This window comes from Aulonocara sp. 'chitande type north' Nkhata Bay, linkage group LG17 (assembly GCF_057382095.1).
Source record: "Aulonocara sp. 'chitande type north' Nkhata Bay isolate Kocher_YH1m ecotype deep benthic linkage group LG17, A_spYH_male_GT1.1, whole genome shotgun sequence".
Classification (NCBI taxonomy): Eukaryota; Metazoa; Chordata; class Actinopteri; order Cichliformes; family Cichlidae; genus Aulonocara; species Aulonocara sp. 'chitande type north' Nkhata Bay.
Genome location: NC_141360.1, coordinates 740928 through 763786, shown reverse-complemented (window position 1 = coordinate 763786; position 22859 = coordinate 740928). Strand labels below are relative to the sequence as shown.

The following is a 22859-nucleotide window of genomic DNA, read 5'->3' as shown; positions in this document are numbered from 1 at the left end:
TCTTTTGCCATCAGAATTATTGTCTAAAGGCAAAGAAAGATACCCAACGGATTTACTTTACCAAATTGACCATACCAGCCTTGCCGTAATGGTCCATTTGATTCACCTTTTATTGTTTATTTTATTTTCACTTGCTGAATACGGGACAGACTTGACTGGGGGAAAGAAGGGGAGAAAGAAAGAGGGAAAGAGAAACAGCTGAGAAGAGGGACGGGGGAGAAGGGCAAAAACAAAAACCAACAGAATGGGCAGAAAAAATAAAAAATACAAAAACAATGCATCTATCAATCACCTGGATCACCTGCTGAGAAAGAAAAAAGAAAACAAGCAGAAGAGAACAAGAGTAATAGAATAAACAACATCACAATGATATATGGGAATATGACAGTAAATACTAAATATTAAACATTATTGTGCAGCACATAAGATCAACAGAACACAGTGTGCTTTGAGTTAGGAGCCAAAAAGGGTGTAGTTTGTGGGTGTGATCACCCGTGTGTACACCTGTGAGCATGGACGCGCTTGTTTTTTTTAAAAGGTTCCTTCATGTAATGATCTGCTAGAGGGTGTGGGGGAGCCACTGTCCCGTCCTCCAGGGCATGAAGCAGGTATGGAGGATTTCGAAACTCCAGACATCCAGAGGCCCCCAGAACACAAGAGACCAAGGAAGACCAACAGAGGGGCAGCCGCGCCACTGTCCCAGAAAGAGCTGAGGAGAGTCCCAGATGAGGGCTCACTCAGCAGCCGCGGAGCAGAAGCCAGGGGGAGTTGCAGTGACGCGCCCGTGAGCTCCGCCGGCAGCCAGCCGTGCCTGAGTGACCGAGCCCCAGGCCGAGAGGCCGGGGGCACCCCACCTCCGAAGTGGCCCGAGCGAGCCCCAGGCTCCAGGCCCCGATAAGCGGCCGCCAAGGAGTGAGCCGATGTGTACCTGGACGCCCATCCCCGGACACAAAGAACCACCAACGCACCGATGTCTGAGGGAGTCCGCCACTGGCAGGGGAAGTGGTGGTAGAGGGAGATAGGCCTCCAAACCTTGGAGGGCCTGAGATGTCCCCAGAGAGGTGGCGTCTGACACCCAACCTGAAATATAGACACAGACATACAGGCACACACATATACAAACATCCATTCCCACCCTCATGCTCTCATATGCACTTACTCCACACTCAACCAATGTGGAGACAGACATAAAGAGACACTGTACACACGATCACACTCCCCAAGCGTACTCTACGAACTGGGTTTAGGTACCCTTGCCCCTGGAGGGGGGAACTGCACCCAGACCCAGGTGGTGTTACCCTTTTCCCTTCGGTGGGGAGAGGCAGACCGCCCCGACTCCTCAGCAGCAGGGAGGCCCCACATTCCAGACCCCAGTCGGATGGACAACTCCTCCTCCTAGCCCCCCCGCTCCAGCAGGCCGCAGAGAACGGGGGTGAGAGAAGACTCCAAACCTCCCTCCACCCGCTCTTTGTAGTGTTGATGCATGTGTGTTCTAAGGTGCATTTAAAACCCAAGAGGGCATGGAGCTACCTGCCAGAGAGCAGCAGGTAAGCGCATAGTCCCTCCTGCTAGCCCTCAATGTCTACGTGTATTTAAAATTGAGAGGTGGGCAACGACACCAGGGGTGAGATGTACACCCTGATGGTCTTTTGGAATCCGTGTAGCGTGCCCACCCCCAAGATCCTATATGTATGTGTAATGAGAGTGTGAGTAATGTGAATGTCTAAGTTGTGAGATAAAATTGAGGCAGAGGCAGCCAGAAGGGGACAGGGGGGGGGTAGCCTCCTCTGCATATTGGGAACTCTTGAATCCAAAGGTTGCTAACCAACCGGACATAGTGGTGGTAGACAAACAGAAGAAGACGGCCATAGTGATCGATGTAGCGGTTCCGAATGACAGCAATATCAGGAAGAAGGAAGACAAGAAGCTGGAGAAATACCAGCTATATATACATACATATGTGTATATATATATATATATATATATATATATATATATATATACATACATATGTATGTATGTATGTATGTATATATATATATATATATATATGTATCAACAAGAAGGCATCGGTGGGCAAGAGACGAAAACAAGGCGTTGTTGGATTGCTACTACGCAAGTAACCCCGGCGGAAGGGGCTACATGAACAGGATGAGAGACCTATGGATTCTTCGATACCCAACATCCACAATGACGGCGAAACAACTAGTAGCTCAGTGTTCCAACATTCGAAAGAAGGGACTGCTCTCACAGCTAGAGATTGACGAGGTACAACACAAATGCTACGGCAAGGAGGAGTCAGGACGCCAGGTCAGGGGGGAGATATCATCACCCCCACCCGAGATTGGGTACATAGCCCCAAGTGCAATAGGAGAAGGATCGTTGAGTGCGAGAGGAACTGACCTGAAAAATAGGATCATGGCCAAGCTTGAAACCTGGATCCCTCGTAGCCGGTTATCAAGATTAAGTGAAGTACCCTCAGAAGGTCTGCTAGATGATGTTAATGCAGCACTACGGACGATACCTACAACCACGATTACCGACACCAACAAGCTGATCTACAATACGGCAGCAGTGATCAGTGAGATGCTTGGCTACAAGTTGAACAGCCACAAGGGGCAGTACCCTCCATGGAGAAGGAGGCTAGAGGGCAAGATCAAAGTAGCACGGAGGGAGGTTAGCCAACTAACGGAGTTGCAGAAAGGTGCGACAAAGGAGGTGCATAAGAAATACAGCAAGCTGTCCATACCTGAGGCCTTGGAAACTGCCAAGCAAAGACTCACAGCCTTGGCCAGCCGCTTGAGGAGGTACACCAGAGAGATAGAAGGCAGGAGAATAAACCAGCTGTTCTCCACAGAACCAGCAAAGGTGTACTCTCAGTGGCAAGGGAACAATAAGAGAACAGCACCACCAAGGCTGGAGACGGAGCAATACTGGAAGAGCATATGGGAGAAGGACACAACCCATAACGGCAATGCTCAGTGGCTAGTGGATCTGAGGGCAGACCACAGCGACCTCCCTGAACAGGGTCCAGTAACCATCACAGTGGCAGATATCCAAGAAAGGGTCTCCAGTATGAAGAGTTGGACAGCACCAGGGCCCGTCATGGTTCATGCCTACTGGCTAAAGAAGCTGACTGCACTCCACGAGCGTCTGACAGCACAAATGAACCAGCTGCTAGTTAACGAGAGACACCCGGAATGGCTAACCGAAGGTCGGACGGTCCTGATCCCCAAGGACCCCAAGAAGGGACCGGTCCCCTCCAACTACCGACCAATAACCTGCCTCAGTACTACATGGACGCTCCCGTCAGGCATCATATTGGCTAAGATGAACAGGCACATGGGTCAATACATGAGCGGGACACAGAAAGGAATTGGCAAGAATACCAGAGGCGCAAAACACCAGCTACTGGTAGACAAAACAGTCAGCCGAGACTGCAAGACCAGACTGTGACCAACCTGTGCACTGCCTGGATTGATTACAAGAAGGCCTATGACTCAATGCCCCACAGCTGGATACTGGAATGCCTAGAATTGTACAAGATCAATGGGACCCTAAGAGGCTTCATCAGGAACTCAATGGGGATGTGGCGTACAACACTAGAGGCCAACTCCAAGCCCATAGCACAAGTCACCATCAAGTGCGGGATCTACCAAGGAGATGCTCTGTCCCCACTGCTGTTCTGCATAGGCCTGAACCCTCTCAGTGAGATCATTAACAAGACTGGCTACGGATACCGACTACGGAACGGAGCAGTTGTCAGCCACCTCCTGTACATGGATGACATCAAGCTGTATGCCAAGAGTGAACGAGACATCGATTCACTGATCCACACTACCAGGCTATACAGCAATGACATTGGAATGTCGTTCGGACTGGAGAAGTGTAGTCAGATGGTAACAAGGAGAGGGAAGGTAGTCAGAACTGAGGGGATTGAACTACCAGAAGGCAACATTGCAGACATAGAGGACAGTTACAAGTACCTGGGGATCCCGCAGGCGAATGGGAACCATGAAGAGGCCACTAGAAAAGCTGCAACCACCAAGTACCTGCAGAGGGTCAGGCAAGTCCTGAGGAGTCAGCTGAATGGTAAGAACAAGATCCGGGCTATCAACACATACGCCCTGCCCGTGATCAGGTACCCTGCTGGGGTAATAGGCTGGTCAAAGGAGGAGATAGAAGCCACTGACATAAAGACAAGAAAGCTCCTTACCATGCATGGAGGGTTTCACCCCAAGTCCAGCACCCTGAGGCTGTACGCTAAGCGGAAGGAAGGGGGCCGGGGACTGGTGAGTGTCAGCACCACAGTCCAGGATGAGACAACGAACATCCAAGAATACATTGGGAAGATGGCCCCAACTGACCGAGTGCTCAGTGAATACCTCAGGCAGCAGAAACCCAAGAAAGAGGAGGGAGACGAGGAACCATCATGGAAGGACAGGCCCCTGCACGGTATGTACCACCGGCAGATAGAGAAGGTGGCTGATAACCAGAAATCCTACCAGTGGCTGGACAAAGCTGGACTGAAAGACAGCACAGAGGCACTAATCATGGCAGCACAAGAACAAGCTCTGAGCACAAGATCCATAGAGGCTGGGGTCAATCACACCAGGCAAGACCCCAGGTGCAGGCTGTGTAAAGATGCCCCAGAGACAATCCAGCACATAACAGCAGGGTGCAAGATGCTAGCAGGCAAGGCATACATGGAACGTCATAACCAAGTGGCCGGCATAGTGTACAGGAACATCTGTGCCGAGTGTAACCTGGAAGTCCCGAGGTCAAAATGGGAGATGCCCCATAGGGTGGTGGAGAATGACCGAGCTAAGATCCTGTGGGACTTCCAGATACAGACGGACAAAATGGTGGTGGCTAACCAACCGGACATAGTGGTGGTAGACAAACAGAAGAAGACGGCCATAGTGATCAATGTAGCGGTTCCGAATGACAGCAATATCAGGAAGAAGGAACACGAGAAGCTGGAGAAATACCAAGGGCTCAGAGAAGAGCTTGAGAGGATGTGGAGGGTGAAGGTAACGGTGGTCCCCGTGGTAATCGGAGCACTAGGTGCGGTGACTCCCAAGCTAGGCGAGTGGCTCCAGCAGATCCCGGGAACAACATCGGAGATCTCAGTCCAGAAGAGCGCAGTCCTGGGAACAGCTAAGATACTGCGCAGGACCCTCAAGCTCCCAGGCCTCTGGTAGAGGACCCGAGCTTGAAGGATAAACCGCCCGCAGGGGCGTGCTGGGAATTATTATTTATTATACATACATACATACATATACACTATGTATGTATATATGTGTATATGTATGTATATATATATATATATATATATATATATATATATATATGTGTATATGTATGTATATATATATATATATATATATATATATATATATATATATATATATATATATATACACTACGTATGTATATATGTGTATATATATATATATATATGTATGTGTGTGTGTGTGTATGTATATATGTGTGTGATTAAAGTGGTGGGTGAGTTCTTTTACATTTTGAGAAAAGCCAATTGAGCCTAATAACAGATTAAATGTTTTGTTGAGGCTGTCGTTTTTAGCATCTACAGTACATGGATGTTAAAATCACCCATCCATCCATCCATCCATCCATTCGCTTCTGCTTATCCTTTTCAGGGTCGCGGGGGGCGCTGGAGCCTATCCCAGCTGTCATAGGGCGAGAGGCGGGGTACACCCTGGACAGGTCGCCAGTCTGTCGCAGGGCCAACACACAGGGACAGACAACCATTCGTGCTCACATTCACTCGCACATTCACACCTAGTGGCAATTTGGATTATCCAATTAACCTATCCCCACAATGATTATTTTATCTGAGCTGGGCACTAAATCAGATAAAAAGTCTGAGAAATCAGACAAACTCTGTGTAAGGCCCAGTTGGACGATAGATGATAACAAATAAGACTGGGTTTTGAGTTTTACAGCTGGGGTGGACAAGGCTAAGCATCAGGATTTCAAATGAATTAATTAAAAGTCTGTCTTGGTCTTTCGTTGAATAATAGGCTGGTGTGAAAATTTGCTGATTTCTTAATCAATTATTAAGTCATGCACTAACAGAGACTTGGAAGAGAGAAACCGAATGTTTAATAATCCACATTTCACTGTGTTACTCTTTGGTTCAGTTATGGATACTGTATTGTTCTTTCTTTGTGATTTTTTTTATGTTTGTTTTTTTGCTGGTTTTTAGTTTGTTGTTTTTCTGTGTGGGAGCTGACACAATCTCTATGGAGAAGTGGTTTGGGGGGAATAACAGGAGAAGCTGCAGAGAGGCGTGTAAGACTGCAACTCTGCTTCCTGGTCCCAACTCTGGATAGTCATATTTTGTGAAGTTTAATAAATTTTCCCATATTTCTAGAAATGAGAGCTGCTCCATCCAAAGTGGGATGGATGCCGTCCCTCCTAACAAGACCAGGTTTCCTCCAGAAGGTTTGCCAATTATCTATAAAGCCCACATCGTTTCTGGGACACCACTCAGACAGCCAGCAATTTAAGGAGAACATGCGGCTAAACATTTCACTCCGGGTTTATTTGGGGAGGGGACCAGAGAAAACTACAGAGTGCGACATAGTTTTTGGCAAAGTTACCTCCAATTGACGTAACCGGGTGTCATTACTGCCAACGTGAATTATAATTTTACTTAATTTCCATTTATACTGAGCCAGCACTTTGAAATATCCCCCAGTGTCGCCTGCTCTGGCTCCTGGAAGACAATTGACTATGGTTGCTGGTGTCTCTAGTTTCACGTCTAAGAACAGAATCGCCAATTACCAGAGTTTGAACCCCGGCGGGTGTGTCGCTGAGTGGGGAAAAACATGTAGACACATGAACAGGTTGGTGGTGTACCTGGGACTGCTTTTTAAGATTATGCTTCCTCCTCACCGTCACCCAGCCACCCTCTTTCCACAGCTGTATGTGCAGGTATGTATGGGTGTATTCGTATGTACGCATGTGTATACATAATTTGTACATGTCCTTTTTGTGTAAATGTAAATGCCTGTGTTATTGTGTTGATACTTATGTTATTGTGTATTACACACAACGGAGAGATGCCAAACTTACAATAAAGGGGTATTCTATTCTATTCTATTCTAGCTCCTCCAAGACCATGAATTAGACAAGCAGACGAAGTTTAATAAATGAAATTGAATCGATGTTATTGTATCTGACAAACAAAAACAAATCATTGCTCCCAGATGGACTAGTTTTCATTTGAATCTCTCTGCAGTCTGTCAGGCTGTCTGATCACAGAGGGTGGCTGTACTTCTCTGGCCTCAGCTCTGAGCTCCAACCCCTCCCATCTGAGAGAGCTGGACCTGAGCTACAATCATCCTGGACCGTCAGGAATGAAGCTGCTGTCGGCTGGACTGAAGGATCCAGGCTGGAGACTGGACACTCTCAGGTATGGAGAGAATGTCTGATAGACGAGGAAGAGCTGGAAACATTCCCTGGGTCCTTCACTCACTTCCTGTTTGTTTGTTTCATGTTGATATGACATGAACAATCACACATGCAGGAACATTTTCTGGGACAGAAAAAAATATTCAGAATCAGAATCAGAAAGGGTTTTATTGCCAAATGTTGAGCGGGTTTACAACATTAGGAAATTGCTGCGGTGCTTCAGTGCAAACATACTGTTAGAAATTAAGCTTAAATAGACATGAAAATAAAAATGAGAATAAGAATTAAAAGTGCTAAGTAGATAGATAGATATATACATGATATATACATGAGTGCAGGTGGTGATCAGTGCCAAACATGGAATGATGCAGTGAACACAGCGTAGGGTCATGTGTTAGTGGTGGGAACAGTTCAGGCTGAATAATAAAGAGAGAAGGGATTTGGAACTAACTAGTTATACTTAATTAAACACAAAATAACACTTGTAATTCACCTCTTCGCTGTCAAGTTCTACCATAGTTTGCTTGAATAAAACATTACCTAATTTATTTTTAATGTTTTGATCAAGCTAGGCTAATAGCTTCCAGTCCTTGTACTAAACTAGGGGGAACAGTTCCTTTATCAGTGTCTAACAGTGTGTGTATGAGAGCCATGTAATGTCCATGTGTGCATGCTGATTGTGCTGGTCTGACCCCCTCCTCCTTTCAGTTTGGAGCCTGCTGGAGTCCGATGGTTGAGACCAAGTCTGAGGAAGTGTAAGTGTGTTTTTAATGGGATTCATGAAAACAAACAGCACACATTCAACCATCTTCATCATTCACATCTCTGATGTCATGAGTCATCATCAAAGTGTCAATCAATGAACAGATGATGGATCAATAACTGCAGCTGGATTGTGTTTGTTCTCTCCATCAGATTCATGTCAACTCACAATCGACACAAACACAGTGCACACAAACCTCCAACTGTCTGACAACAACAGGAAGGTGACACATGTGGAGAAGGTTCAGTCATATCCTGATCATCCAGACAGATTTGATGTTCCTCAGCTGCAGTGTAGAAATGGTCTCACTCGTCGCTGTTACTGGGAGGTCGCATGGAGAGGAAGGGTTTATATATCAGTGAGTTACAGAAGAATCAGAAGGAAAGGAGGCAGTGATGACTGTAGGTTTGGACACAATGATCAGTCCTGGAGCCTGGACTGCTTTGATGATGGTCCTCGTTCTGTGTGGCACAATAACAGAGAAACATTCGTCTCCTCCTCCTCCTCTGTCTCTAACAGAGCAGCAGTGTATGTGGACTGTCCTGCTGGCACTCTGTCATTCTACAGAGTCTCCTCTGACACTCTGATCCACCTCCACACCTTCAACACCACATTCACTGAACCTCTTTATCCTGGGTTTAGACTCTGGTCTGGTTCCTCAGTGTCCCTGTGCTGAGTGGAGTGTAAAGAGTGTCTCCTGTTAGAGAAACACTCTGACTGTTGAACAGATAGTTCAGTCTGTACATGTCTGTCTCTTTCACTCAAACACATTTTCAGATTCATGGATTAAATCAGTTGATGTTTGAAACTCTTCTAAATGATTCCTTGTAAACTTCTTCCTCTTCAGTTCTTTAAAAACTGAAGCTCCCATTATTCCAGGATCCACATGTTGTTTTTCTGTCTTTTTCCACTCAAAGCTTCACAGTGAATCTCAGTATGTTGTGTTTCTCTGAAGCTCAGTTCACAACCAGCTCCTCTCCATTTTCAACAAGTCTGAGCTCATTAAAATGAAACCAAATGTTTGATTTCATTCTTAATGAGATTTGTCTAAACTCTCTACATGCTTTTACTGTTTCACTCATTATTGGAAGCTCATCATTTAAAAATGTTTCAGCCATATAAGCTGAAAATATTGGCTGAATAGTTTTGAATGCAGTTTTAACCAGAATATGATTGTATTGAGGGATCATAATGCATGCAACACATGTAGTAAAAAAGCAAAGGCTGCATTAACCATTTAAATGAAAATGTGTAATGTCTGTGTTTAAAAAAAAAAAGACTTTCTTCTACTATTCTTTCAAAATAAATCCCTTGTTAAGAAACAGGAAGATATGATGGCATTTATTTCATCGCACTTTGGATCTGGCTGTTTAAGAGAGCCTTTGTTTGTCTTCACAGTCCACAGCTAAAATAATATTCACATATTGCCCTTTTTCCTTTATATGTTACCCTATGTAAGTTTATCTATGTAAGTTTATTTATGAAAGATGGCGCCGGTGAGGTCGGCTGCCGTCACGACTGCTCCGACCACTTTTTCTTTGTCTTTGTTTTTTAAGTTAGTTTTCAGCGTTTCTAAATCGGCAAAATCATCACCATTGGGTACATTAGGTATGACAGTGACACTCTTGTTTCTATTGGTATACAATGTACTCACAATTCGAAGTTTTTAACTCCGGATCCGAGCTGGCCGAGTGAGATCTCGAGGGAGAACAAAGGGAAGCGGCGGCGGCCTAGAGGGAAGCGAGCTGGCGTCAGGAACAGGCTGAGAGCTCGTGCACACCGCACACCTCTGCCTAGCATCCTGCTCGCCAACGTCCAGTCACTGGAGAACAAGCTTGACGACCTCAGGGCCAGGATAAAGTTCCAGAGAGACATTCGGGACTGCAATCTCCTCTGCTTCACCGAGACATGGCTGAACCCAGCGGTGCCGGACCACGCCATCCAGCCGGCCGAGTTCTTCTCGGTTCACCGCATGGACAGGACACGGGACTCGGGGAAGTCAAGGGGAGGCGGCGTGTGTTTAATGGTGAACAACAACTGGTGCAACAGTGCGAACGTTGTTCCTCTCACACGCTCCTGCACACCAAATCTGGAACTACTGTCCATCATGTGTCGTCCTTTTTATCTACCTCGGGAATTTACATCGGTCATTATAAGTGCCGTTTATATTCCACCACAAGCGGACACGGTCACCGCCTTATGCGAGCTGCATGAGGCACTCACACAGCACCAGACACAACACCGGGACGCTGCGCTTATTGTGACGGGGGACTTTAATAGCGCCAACCTCAAACGCGCAGCGCCGAACTTTTATCAACACATCACCTGCCCCACCAGGGGTGAAAGGACACTGGACCACTGCTACACTACGGTCAAGGACGGCTACAAGGCACAATCCCGCCCTCCGTTTGGCAAATCTGATCACGCCGCCATCTTCCTCATGCCAAAATATAAACAAAGGCTGAAACAGGAAGTTCCGGTTCAGAGGAAGGTCGCGCGCTGGACGGATCAATCGGTGGCCGCGTTACAGGACGCACTCGATGACGCAGACTGGGGCATGTTCAGAAACAGCTCCGATGATGATGTCAACGTGTTTACGGAAGCGGTTGTGGGATTCATCGGGAAACTAGCGGATGATACCGTGGAGACAAAGACTATCACAACGTTTCCCAACCAGAAGCCGTGGGTGGATAAAACCATCCGCAACGCTCTGAGATCCCGCACCGCTGCCTACAACACGGGACTCACAACGGGGGACATGGACCCGTACAAAGCCGCGTCATATAACGTGCGGAGGGCGGTGAAAGAGGCGAAGCAGCGCTACGGGAGGAAACTAGAGTCACAACTCCAACAGAGTGACTCTAGGAGCCTGTGGCGGGGACTAAGGACAATAACGGACTATAAAGCACCAACAACCGGTATGACGAACGCGGCCATGACTCTGGCAGACGAGCTGAACACTTTCTATGCTCGCTTCGAGGCTGCAGCTAAGGTCTCCAACAATGCTAGTGTTAGCAGCGCTAACGGCTGCAGACAGGAAGATACTGCCAGCACCAGAAACGTGCTCGTCATCTCCGAGCATGAAGTAAGGAGAGCCTTCAAAAGAGTGAACACCAGGAAAGCAGCAGGACCAGACGGCATCCCAGGTCGTATCCTAAGAGACTGCGCATACCAGCTAGCTCCTGTGTTCACTGAGATATTCAACATCTCTTTATCTCAGTCGGTGATCCCCACATGCTTCAAAGAGTCCATCATTGTTCCTGTCCCGAAGAAACCCCACCCTGCTTCTCTCAATGACTATCGCCCTGTAGCCCTCACCTCAGTAGTGATGAAGTGCTTTGAACGCCTGGTCAGAGACTTCATCATTTCTTCACTACCAGACACACTGGACCCACTACAGTTCGCTTACCGTCCAAATCGTTCCACAGACGATGCCATCTCTCATCTCCTCCACACATCACTCACTCACTTGGACACTAGAAGGGGGAATTATGTTAAAATGCTCTTCATAGACTACAGCTCTGCATTTAACACCATAATTCCCTCCACACTCACCACCAAGCTGGAGCATCTGGGACTCAGCTCATCTATGTGTCAGTGGATCTCCAACTTCCTAACTGGCAGACCACAGGCAGTAAGGATGGGCGGACATGTCTCAGCCTCCACCACTCTCAGCACTGGAGCCCCCCAGGGGTGTGTTCTGAGCCCCCTGCTGTACTCTTTGTACACATATGACTGTGTGGCCACTACCAGCTCCACCACCATCATCAAGTTTGCTGACGACACCGTCATGGTGGGCCTGATCTCTGATAACAACGAGACGGCCTACCTGAAGGAGATTAGGAATCTGGAGAACTGGTGCCAGAGGAACAACCTCCTTCTAAACGTCAGTAAGACAAAGGAGCTGATAGTGGACTTCAGCACTAAGCAGGAGAGGAACTACCAGACCCCCGTCATCAACGAGTGCCCAGTGGAGAGAGTGGACAGCTTCAAATACCTCGGAGTTCACATCACGCAGGACCTGTCATGGTCCTGTCACATCAACACCGTGGTGAAAAAGGCCCGACAGCGTCTCTACCACCTCAGACGCTTGAGAGACTTCCAACTGCCCTCCAAGGTGCTCAGGAACTTTTACTCGTGCACCATAGAGAGCATCCTGACGGGAAACATCTTAACCTGGTTCAGGAACAGCACCATGCAGGACAGACGAGCTCTACAGAGGGTTGTGCGGTCAGCTGAGCGCACCATCCGCTCCGAGCTCCCTGACCTGCACTCAATCTACAGCAGGCGGTGCTGGACCAAGGCCAGGAAGATGGTGAAGGACCTCAGCCATCCCAACAACAGACTGTTCTCTCTGCTGAGGTCAGGAAAGCGATTCCGCTCCCTGAAGACCAACACAGAGAGACTGAGGAGGAGCTTCTTCCCGCAGGCGATACGGTCTCTCAATCACACCACCACACAGTACTGACCCACACATATGGTTCTTACACACACACTGGACTTTCTGGACATTGTTTTTGCACACATTGTTTTTTTGCACAACACTGGTCACTATATTCTTCATTTCCGGTTAATACTTGTACAGCTGCTGTTATTGTGTATATATTTATTTATATTTAGATTTCTTCATACATTCTTATATAGTTCTATATTGTGTATTTTGTTGTACAGTTATTTTATTTTCAACTTTAATTTATATATTTTATCTTATTCTTCCCAGTTAAATTTACCCTTCATTCTAATTTGTGTTGTACAGTTATTTCATTTTTAACCTTAATTTATATTTTATTCCTTCTTAGTTAAATTTACCCTTTTTAATTTTTCATATTTATTTCCTATCTTATTCATAGCCTTTTCCTTTTTTGTTTTCTTTAGGTCACGAGCAGTTGTCCAAGCATTTCACTACATATCGTACTGTGTATGACTGTGTACGTGACAAATAAAATTTGAATTTGAATTTGAATTTGATCTTCTTCTCTGTTTAACATTTAGTTATGACCTTCAATTCAATTCAATTTTATTTATATAGCGCCAAATCACAACAAACGTCGCCTCAAGGCGCTTTATATTGTACAGTAGATCGCACAATAATGGATACAGAGAAAAACTTTCATCTCCCTTATCCGTTCCCATGTGTCTCTACTTTTGTTCTGTCTCCCCCCAGTCTTTCATATGTGTGTGTTTCAATGTTCTATTGTCAAGCTGGTGTTGTCATGTCTACATTCAAAGCCCTGCATCACACCAAAAATGATTCCTGGCCAGAATCTGTCCCTGGGGTCTAGGCAGAGGCTTTCCTCAAGACAGCTCTCATTTGAAAGAGAGGACTGACGTTGTCCTCCTCTTAACATCCAAATCGAGTTAGGGATGCTACCCAAGGGTTCCTTCCCACAGCCAAGCAGGCCCCCCTCACTGTTCGCAGACAGGGAAGGGGGACTGGTGGCAGAGCCCAAGGAAATTTCAGGAGGAAGGGGGGCGGCTGTATGGCAGATGAGTCCCAGCTGCATGCCTCCTGATTTCCCTTGCATGCTGAGGTTACATTTGCAGAAGGCCTCCAGCTGGGGCCTGAGATCCCCTGGGCCCCATGCTGGAACCTCAGAAGTAGACTGAGGCTTGAAAGCTCTGGGCTCCCTATTGCTTACAAATCGCCTGCATAGGCAGCTCACCACCTCTTATGGTGGCTGTCCTGACTGTTTTGTAAGAGTTGGGTTGCCCCTGGGGCGAACAGTTCAACGGGGCCGACCGGCACCCTCATCAGGCAATTTGGTCATCCAGCAAGAGCTGGAACTGGCATAGCCTGCGGCGGTGGCGTGCCAACCAGATCAAGGCCAGGGAAATACAGGTAGCTATAGCCTGCATCTTCATGAGCAAAGCCAGTGGGTGGAGATGGCCAGCAGCTCCCCTGGGTTACCGGGTCTTGAGAGCCTGCCCAAAAGTGAGGCGATCATGGCTCAACAGTTGGCAGTTCATCTTATAATCGGAAGGTTGCTGGTTCGAGGCCTGGCTCGGACAGTCTCGGTTGTTGTGTCCTTGGGCAATGCACTTCACTCGTTGCCTACTGGTGGTGGTCAGAGGGCCCGGTGGCGCCAGTGGCTCCCTGAAGACACCGAGTGCAGTTCCAGAAGCACAGCCTTGAATATCAACAGTGGACAGGAGTCCAAGAGACTATATCAGAGTTCTGAGCAGAGAGGTCCAGCAGCACTGTGGGCAAATGGCATCAGAAAGAGAAGATCCACCATCTTGATTGGATGGATGGAGATGCGTTTCCAGCAAGCTGCAACCTCACTGTGTGTGAAGGACTTTTGAGAAGACTGTCTGAGCTTGACATTTTCCATGTTTGGAGTGAGATGACAATGAAAGCGACAGTGGGACAAAGAGATACACGGGACAAAGCTGAAGAAAACTGACTGCCATTGGACTGCAAAGTGGGAGAGAAGAACGGAGAGAAAGGAGAAGGGGAGGACAGAGGCTGCTGTTTTAGTGTGGGGAATCAAATTGGGTTAAAGAATCCAGGGAGACAAGCGACTGCCTGGAAGTGGAGGATTGACACAGTGTCCAGACCACCACAAAAGGGGGAGGAAGACAAGCACTGACGTATGCAAGTGTACTGTTAGAAAATGGAAAGACGACACCACACATACACATAATATGCACCAGAGATGACACAGCATCATGCATAAAGTGGCACACATCCAAAGAGGGTATTTGTAGAAGGGGTTAATGACACACAGTGTGGTTGCCTATGGTAACCTGCAAGCATTTGGGGTTTAGCTGTGCCTGACTATGACAGAGTTTTTCATTTAGATGTTTCTGAAAAAAAATTTGGAGTGAACGGAGTTTTGTCTCAGAAAAAAGGGGGAAGGTACATAAAAGGACACATAAAAACAGAAAATGTATTAACCCGACTAACACACAGACACACACACACGTTATGAAGATCAAACACAATTTCAAGTAGGTAATACTGTTACCATCATCCTGTCTGGTTTAGTGAGTGGGGTGAGAACTGATACATAGACGACTGAATTAGTATTATTTTGGGGAACATGGTAGCAGGGGTGAACAGAATCCTGCAGCCAGAGTTTAAATGAGTGAAACTAGAATAATTTTTTTTTGTTTTTTTTGTTTTTTTTGTTTTTGCTTCTGAAGTATGAGGAAAGTTTTACCATGGCACCAAGTTTTAGATTTGGTGTTTTCTCACCTATAAGAGAAAGAATATTCTGTGACAAGTCCTAAGACCGGGCTTCTGTATTTTTATTTACTTTTGTTTTTCAGTTTTATCTGTCATTTTTCATTTTATTTTTATTTTTTGAACAGTGCACTGATTTCTCTTTGTGAATTTCTTTTCTTTAAGCAGATTTGCACGTCGGGAATTAAAAGCGCTACACGTCGTCGAGAAAATTGTTGCAAGTGAGTTTCTCCACATTAAAATGGGCTCTGGAGAAAGCCACTTATTTGGGACAATTAGAAAATGAGAGTCCCAGCCTAAAAAAGATTCAGCGAGGTAATCCGACCTAAAGTTCTTCTTTTTCTTTTTGAAATGACGTCATTTTGCTGACAGTGGAAACTAAATGCGACGATGGTTTCCACTATCAGCAAAGAAAGAAAGAATGGATGAATGAATGAATGAATGGAAATAAAAACAAACTGACTGACTGGTAAAAGCTGACAAGACTTGACCATGACTCAAGGTTAACCTCCACCTAGACAGGACAAAAGGGTGGATGAATTTATGTGTTTCATTTTACAGGAGCAGAAAGATGACAGCACCATTCGAGGTTGCGTGATGATTTAACCTTTTAAATGCCACTTTCTATGTTTGTGAATCTACCAGGGGTGTGTTATTCATAGGCTTGTGTTGCTCACAGAAGTTTTTTTTTTTGTTTTTTTTTTGCCTGTCCCGTTTGGCTCTTTTGCCATCAGAATTATTGTCTAAAGGCAAAGAAAGATGCCCAACGGATTTACTTTACCAAATTGACCATACCAGCCTTGCCGTAATGGTCCATTTGATTCACCTTTTATTGTTTATTTTATTTTCACTTGCTGAATACGGGACAGACTTGACTGGGGGAAAGAAGGGGAGAAAGAAAGAGGGAAAGAGAAACAGCTGAGAAGAGGGACGGGGGAGAAGGGCAAAAACCAAAAACCAACAGAATGAGCAGGAAAAAAAAAAAAAAAAATACATATATCAATCACCTGGATCACCTGCTGAGAAAGAAAAAAGAAAACAAGCAGAAGAGAACAAGAGTAATAGAATAAACAACATCACAATGATATATGGGAATATGACAGTAAATACTAAATATTAAACATTATTGTGCAGCACATAAGATCAACAGAACACAGTGTGCTTTGAGGTAGGAGCCAAAAAGGGTGTAGTTTGTGGGTGTGATCACCCGTGTGTACACCTGTGAGCATGGACGCGCTTGTTTTTTGTTTTTTTTTAAAAGGTTCCTTCATGTAATGATCTGCTAGAGGGTGTGGGGGGGCCACAGCCCCGTCCTCCAGGGCATGAAGCAGGTATGGAGGAGATCAAAATTCCAGACATCCAGAGGCCCCCAGAACACAAGAGACCAAGGAAGACCAACAGAGGGGCAGCCGCGCCACTGTCCCAGAAAGAGCTGAGGAGAGTCCCAGATGAGGGCTCACTCAGCAGCCGCGGAGCAGAAGCCAGGGGGAGTTGCAGTGACGCGCCCGTGAGCTCCGCCGGCAGCCAGCCGTGCCTGAGTGACCGAGCCCCAGGCCGAGAGGCCGGGGGCACCCCACCTCCGAAGTGGCCCGAGCGAGCCCCAGGCTCCAGGCCCCGATAAGCGGCCGCCAAGGAGTGAGCCGGTGTGTACCTGGACGCCCATCCCCGGACACAAAGAACCACCAACGCACCAATGTCTGAGGGAGTCCGCCACTGGCAGGGGAAGTGGTGGTAGAGGGAGATAGGCCTCCAAACCTTGGAGGGCCTGAGATGTCCCCAGAGAGGTGGCGTCTGACACCCAACCTGACATATAGACACAGACATACAGGCACACACATATACAAACATCCATTCCCACCCTCATGCTCTCATATGCACTTACTCCACACTCAACCAACGTGGAGACAGACATAAAGAGACGCTGTACACACGATCACACTCCCCAAGCGTACTCTACAAACCGGGTCTAGGTACCCTTGCCCCTGGAGGGGGGAACTGCACCCAGACCCAGGTGGTGTTTCCCTTTTCCCTGCGGTGGGGGGAGGCAGACCGCCCCAACTCCTCAGCAGCAGGGAGGCCCCACATTCCAGACCCCAGTCGGATGGACAACTCCTCCTCCTAGCCCCCCCGCTCCAGCAGGCCGCAGAGAATGGGGGTGAGAGAAGACTCCAAACCTCCCTCCACCCGCTCATTGTAGTGTTGATGCATGTGTATTCTAAGGTGCATTTAAAACCCAGGAGGGCATGGAGCTACCTGCCAGAGAGCAGCAGGTAAGCGCATGGTCCCTCCTGCTAGCCCTCAATGTCTACGTGTATTTAAAATTGAGAGGTGAGCAACGACGCCAGGGGTGAGGTGTACACCCTGATGGTAATTTGGATTCCGTGTATCGTGCCCACCCCCAAGATCCTATATGTATGTGTAATGAGAGTGTGAGTAATGTGAATGTCTAAGTTGTGGGATAAAATTGAGGCAGAGGCAGCCAGAAGGGGACGGGGGGGACGGGGGGGGGGGGGGGGGGTAGCCTCCTCTGCACCCTGGTGACATACTCCTACTCCAAGGTCCTGCATGTGTGGGTGGTTGTGGTGGAGTGGGAAGGGGGAGGCAGCTGGAGATGGGGAGGGAAGGAAGGGAGGGGCAAGTGACCCCTCCCTGGGGCCAGCTCCCCCGCTGACCCTAGTAGGCACCCCCATACTCCGCGACCCGCCAGGGAAAGGGGGCCCAGGCCCATCCAGACCGGGGCCCAGTGCAGCAGCGCCTCCCGGCCCCACAGAGCCCGGGACAGTCCACCCAACCCCACCACAGAGAAAACTGTACCCACCTCACCATCCACTCATCTTCCAGACTACATAAGACAATAAACACCCAGGCTGAGATCTTCCTCCACCTCTCCTGTATCTCCTCCTCCTGCAGAGAGAGTTCCTGAAGAGAGGAAAGTTCCTGCAAGATGTGACAATCTCCCCCACCAGTTGAAGAGCCCCCCAGTTGGCTCGATGCACCGGCGGCACCCTGCTCCAGGGCTGGGCCCCCATGCACCCACCCGCCCACAACCCCGGCAACACACCAACCAGGACCCAAGCCCCCGAGGCCCGGCCCGGGCCCCAGCCCAGAGACAGAGCGCCCCCAGAACCTCACGCCCATCCTGGACCCACCCAGGGGCAGCCAGGCTAACAGGTCAGTAACCCACGTCCGTCAGCACAGACCCTCCCCTAGCCCCGCTGCACGCAGCCGCGAGGAAACAGTCACCTGAGAGCCAACAGAGCCCCTAACCGGACATGACCGCTACCCCGGGTTGAGCCCCCCAAGGAAGATGCCTCCGGGGAACCCCCCGATGCCCTAAGCCTGTCCCTACCCCCACACCAATCACAACAGTGAAGGCGGGACCAAACTATGACCCCCCACCCCCACTAGGTGATGGAGCTGATCAAAGGAGCCCAGAGCAATTGATCTGATGTGGTGGCAGAGGCTGTATCAAGACTAATGTAATCTAATAGATAATTTCTATATTGGTTAGAATTAAGATTACTTTTATTTTTCCAGTTCATGAGGACAGTTTTCTTGGCTATGCATAGGGCAGTGAAAACCATATGGGCGATATTCTTTTCTGAAGTGACATTATCTAAGCTGCCCAACAAACACACTAAGGGGGAAGTTGGAATGTTAGATTTCAGACACTTCGATAAGTCTTCACATGTCTCGCGCCAAAACTTCTGAACTGGTGGACAGAACCAAAGAGCGTGGATATAATTGTCCGGTGAGTTGGTTTGGCAGTGTGAGCAGTTGTTGGTAGACGTAAAGCCCATCTTGAACATCCGATGACCTGTATAGTGCACTGTCAATGGAAAATTTCTTCATACATTCTTATATAGTTCTATATTGTGTATTTTGTTGTACAGTTATTTTATTTTCAACTTTAATTTATATATTTTATCTTATTCTTCCCAGTTAAATTTACCCTTCATTCTAATTTGTGTTGTACAGTTATTTCATTTTTAACCTTAATTTATATTTTATTCCTTCCTAGTTAAATTTACCCTTTTTAATTTTTCATATTTATTTCCTATCTTATTCATAGCCTTTCCTTTTTTTGTTTTCTTTAGGTCACGAGCAGTTGTCCAAGCATTTCACTACATATCGTACTGTGTATGACTGTGTACGTGACAAATAAAATTTGAATTTGAATTTGAATTTGAAATTTGAATTTGAAATTGTATTTAGTAGTCAGTATAATCTTTTAGTGATATAAGTTTGCTTATGGTAGGATGCTGTTTGTAGTTATTTGGTAGTGACAGGATGTGTGATTTTTAGCAGGCTTGGTTCACCCCCGCATCCTGGGAGCATGGGAGAGGTCGTACCTTGTTTTATTGTTTTAACGTAGCTATGTCTGTTTTAGTCTAAGTGCTTTAACTGCTGGACTTCCTCACCGTGCCATCTAGGGTGGGGGAGACTACCCTCTTTATAACCAAGGATGTACCTTTTGTGCTTTCATGTTATATGACCCTTTGATCAGCAGGACACACACACACACACACACACACACACACACACACACACACACACACACACACACACCTACTGAAGTATAAATAAAGATTGGGGCAGTTTCTTAGTGCGAGTCTCTCAGTAGGGAGCTGCCCTTGCAAGCAAGAACTCTGTGTGTTTCTCTTCTCTGAGTCTTTACTGAAGAAGTGTTTTAGAATATTTTCCCTAACATTGATTTGGTCCTTCGAGCCGGAGCAGAAAATATCAGAATTGTTATCTGTGACTCTGTTCCAAGATCCAGCACTGATTCCTGACGCCGTGGGGAGCCAGCACCGAAGCCTGTGCACAGCCCTCTTGGATGAGGAGAGAGCCCCAGGACGTTAAATTCGGGTCTGAGCTGGTGTTATAATCTGGTCCACGGCGGTGGGATTCAGTCCAATGATCTGAACCACCAGTGGGACGTCAGGGGTGAGAAACACTATTTTGGTATATAAGACGGCCGCAAAGGTTTAAAGAAACGTGATAAATTAGGTTGGGTTCGCCGAAAGGAGCTGAATTAGACTTAGGTTTTAGAGGTAGCCGAAATTACTTCGTGACAAATTAAAAAAGGTTGGGTTCGCCAAAAAGAGCTGAATTAGACTTGAGTTTTAGAGGTAGCTGAAATTATCTCGTGACAAATTAGCGCGCAAATGTCTATGTGTGTGTATGTGTCTGGAAGTAAGTTGATTTTACAGCACAATACGCTGCTGAACTACTTCCATTTTTGTTTTCTTTGCTGAGGCTCACGTGCTGGTGACAAAGGAGAACGGTTGAGTTTCATCTCATAAAACTGATACCGCTTCACCGTTAGGGTGAAGTCGAAGGCCGTATCAGTAAACCACTCTGAAGTCAAGCGTGCCAGCGACGGCCCAGCAAAATCTTTGAAAATGGGTGATAAACAAGTAAAATTAACACCTGATGAGAAATGTCTAGAAAAACAGCAAGCCGGAGCAGGACTAATCCAAAAGAAAGAGAGAGGAATGCATCGTGGAAGAGCAAGAGGTAGAAGAAACAAAGTAGACAGTAACTCAGAATAGGATAGCAGCTCAGGTGAAGAGAGCAGTTCAGACTAGGAAGAACATAATAATCCCTCACCCAGTGAAGATTAGAGATCACAGTAGTTTGAAGTAGTTTAAAAAAGGGTTGGGAACAGACCCGACTGAATAGATATAAATGCAAGAGGAATAAAGTAAAATAAACAAAAAGCTAAATTACAACTTAATTTTAATGCATTCAAACTAATAATAAAAAGGATAACAACCTATAAACTGGTATTAATAATGAAAGCAGATAATTCACACAAACAGAACTGTGATAACTAGAGTGTGCAGCGTTTCCGTGAGCAGTTTTCCTGCATCTTGACTTGTGTGTAGAGTGTTCATAGCATCAGCATTATGTTTTTGTTTATTTGTTTTGTTGGGTTGAAAAATAGTTAAATAAACTGGTGATCATATTTATGGATCACCATGGTACATATCATCAGCCATGTGATTTATTTACGCAGATGAAAAAGTGAGTGTGAATGTGTCTGACGTCACAGTGCTTCTGTGCGCTGTGTAAAAGTGATTGCCTCTGATTGTGAGAGCGGTGATTCTGCAGGTCACCGGCTATTTAAAAAAAAAAGGAGTGAAAAAGAGAGAATTTACTTTGTAGATGAAAAAAATCATAGGAAAAAGGTTTTGTGTTGATCAACCAAGAACAACTACAATCTTATTTTCTGCTTTTAAGAAAGGACTGTTCACAAAAACAGAGAGAGAGAGAGAGAGATGTGTGTTGATTAAGCAGTGATGATAATAATGAAAATGTCTTAGTTTGTCACTTTCAGGTGAAAAGCAGACCTGAATCAATTTTCCACATGCAGCAGTCGGAAGAAAGTTATAGTTTAACATCATTGGAAACATGCAGGCCAAGTTTCTGGCTGACTTATTTACAGCGCAATGTGTATGTGTCTCTCAACCTCACAAGCAAGTGCTCACTCCTCCCTGAAGAATGCAGCTCCAAAGAGCAATAAAATGGCAGATAAAGAGACAGCAGCAAGTCCTGAGCAAAGAGTCCCAACAAGCAGCAGCAATGTGGACAAACAGCATCAGAGAAGAAGAGCAAACCCATCATCCTGACTGATCGGATGAATGGCACTGTGTCTACAACAAGCTGAAACTTCACTGTGCATGTGAAGAAAACGTTTGAGGAGAACTGAACAGTTGGAGTTTGACATTTGCCACCTGTGGAGTAAAATGGCAAGAAGAGACAGTGGAACACGGGACAAAGCTGAAGGAGAACTGCCGGGACTGTTGAAGTGGGAGAGGACAAAAGAGTGAGAGGACAACAGAGTGAGAAGACTAGGTGAGAACACAGAGGAATGCTGTTATTTAATGTGGGAAATCAAAATTTGGGTTAGCAAACCTGGGGAAAAGAAAACTGACTGCTTAAGTTGGAAAATTGAGAAGGAGTCTGGATATATGCAAATATAAAAAACATATACATCATATACAAAATCACACACACAAGAAGAACATGCATTAACCCTACTAACACTTCCAAACACAAGAGAGCTCATGAAGATTAGACAACATCTTAAGCATGTGAGTCTGTTTATCATCTTGTCCAAGTCACTTAGTGTGATGCCAATACCAGTGGACTCATAGCACATCAGTTAAGAAATGATCAAACAATAGTAGAGAAGTGTGTAGGAAAGGCAGCTTTAAGAACATGCTCTGTTGGATATGCAGCTCCACAGACATGCATTAAACCTGCCTAATAACACAAACACACATGTAATGAAAATTATCTTGTTATCTTTCATCAGTGTTAAAATAGTGTCAATTTAGCAGACACTTGTTATTAAATACTGAATTTATCCAATGCAAAAAATTGACTCTCTAGGTTGCAGGACAACAGTTTAAACTTTTGTGGGAAAAAAGATCCTGGTTTGACCAACCAGTGATC

General features: G+C 46.3%; 1 protein-coding gene and 1 pseudogene across 1 annotated transcript in view; one reads left to right on the top strand and one right to left on the bottom strand.

The window, feature by feature from the left end:
• LOC147309375 (uncharacterized) overlaps positions 1 to 9514 on the top strand; it is a 64862-nt gene extending 55348 nt beyond the window's left edge. Inside the window, exons 12-14 of the mRNA XM_086270248.1 lie at positions 7274 to 7447; positions 8155 to 8201; positions 8362 to 9514. Coding sequence (XP_086126374.1) covers positions 7274 to 7447; positions 8155 to 8201; positions 8362 to 8885 — 745 coding nt within the window. The 3' untranslated portion in view covers positions 8886 to 9514. The remainder of the gene's footprint in view (positions 1 to 7273; positions 7448 to 8154; positions 8202 to 8361) is intronic.
• Positions 6324 to 6996, bottom strand: LOC147309376 (uncharacterized; annotated as a pseudogene).
• Positions 9515 to 22859: the final 13345 nt, after the last annotated feature.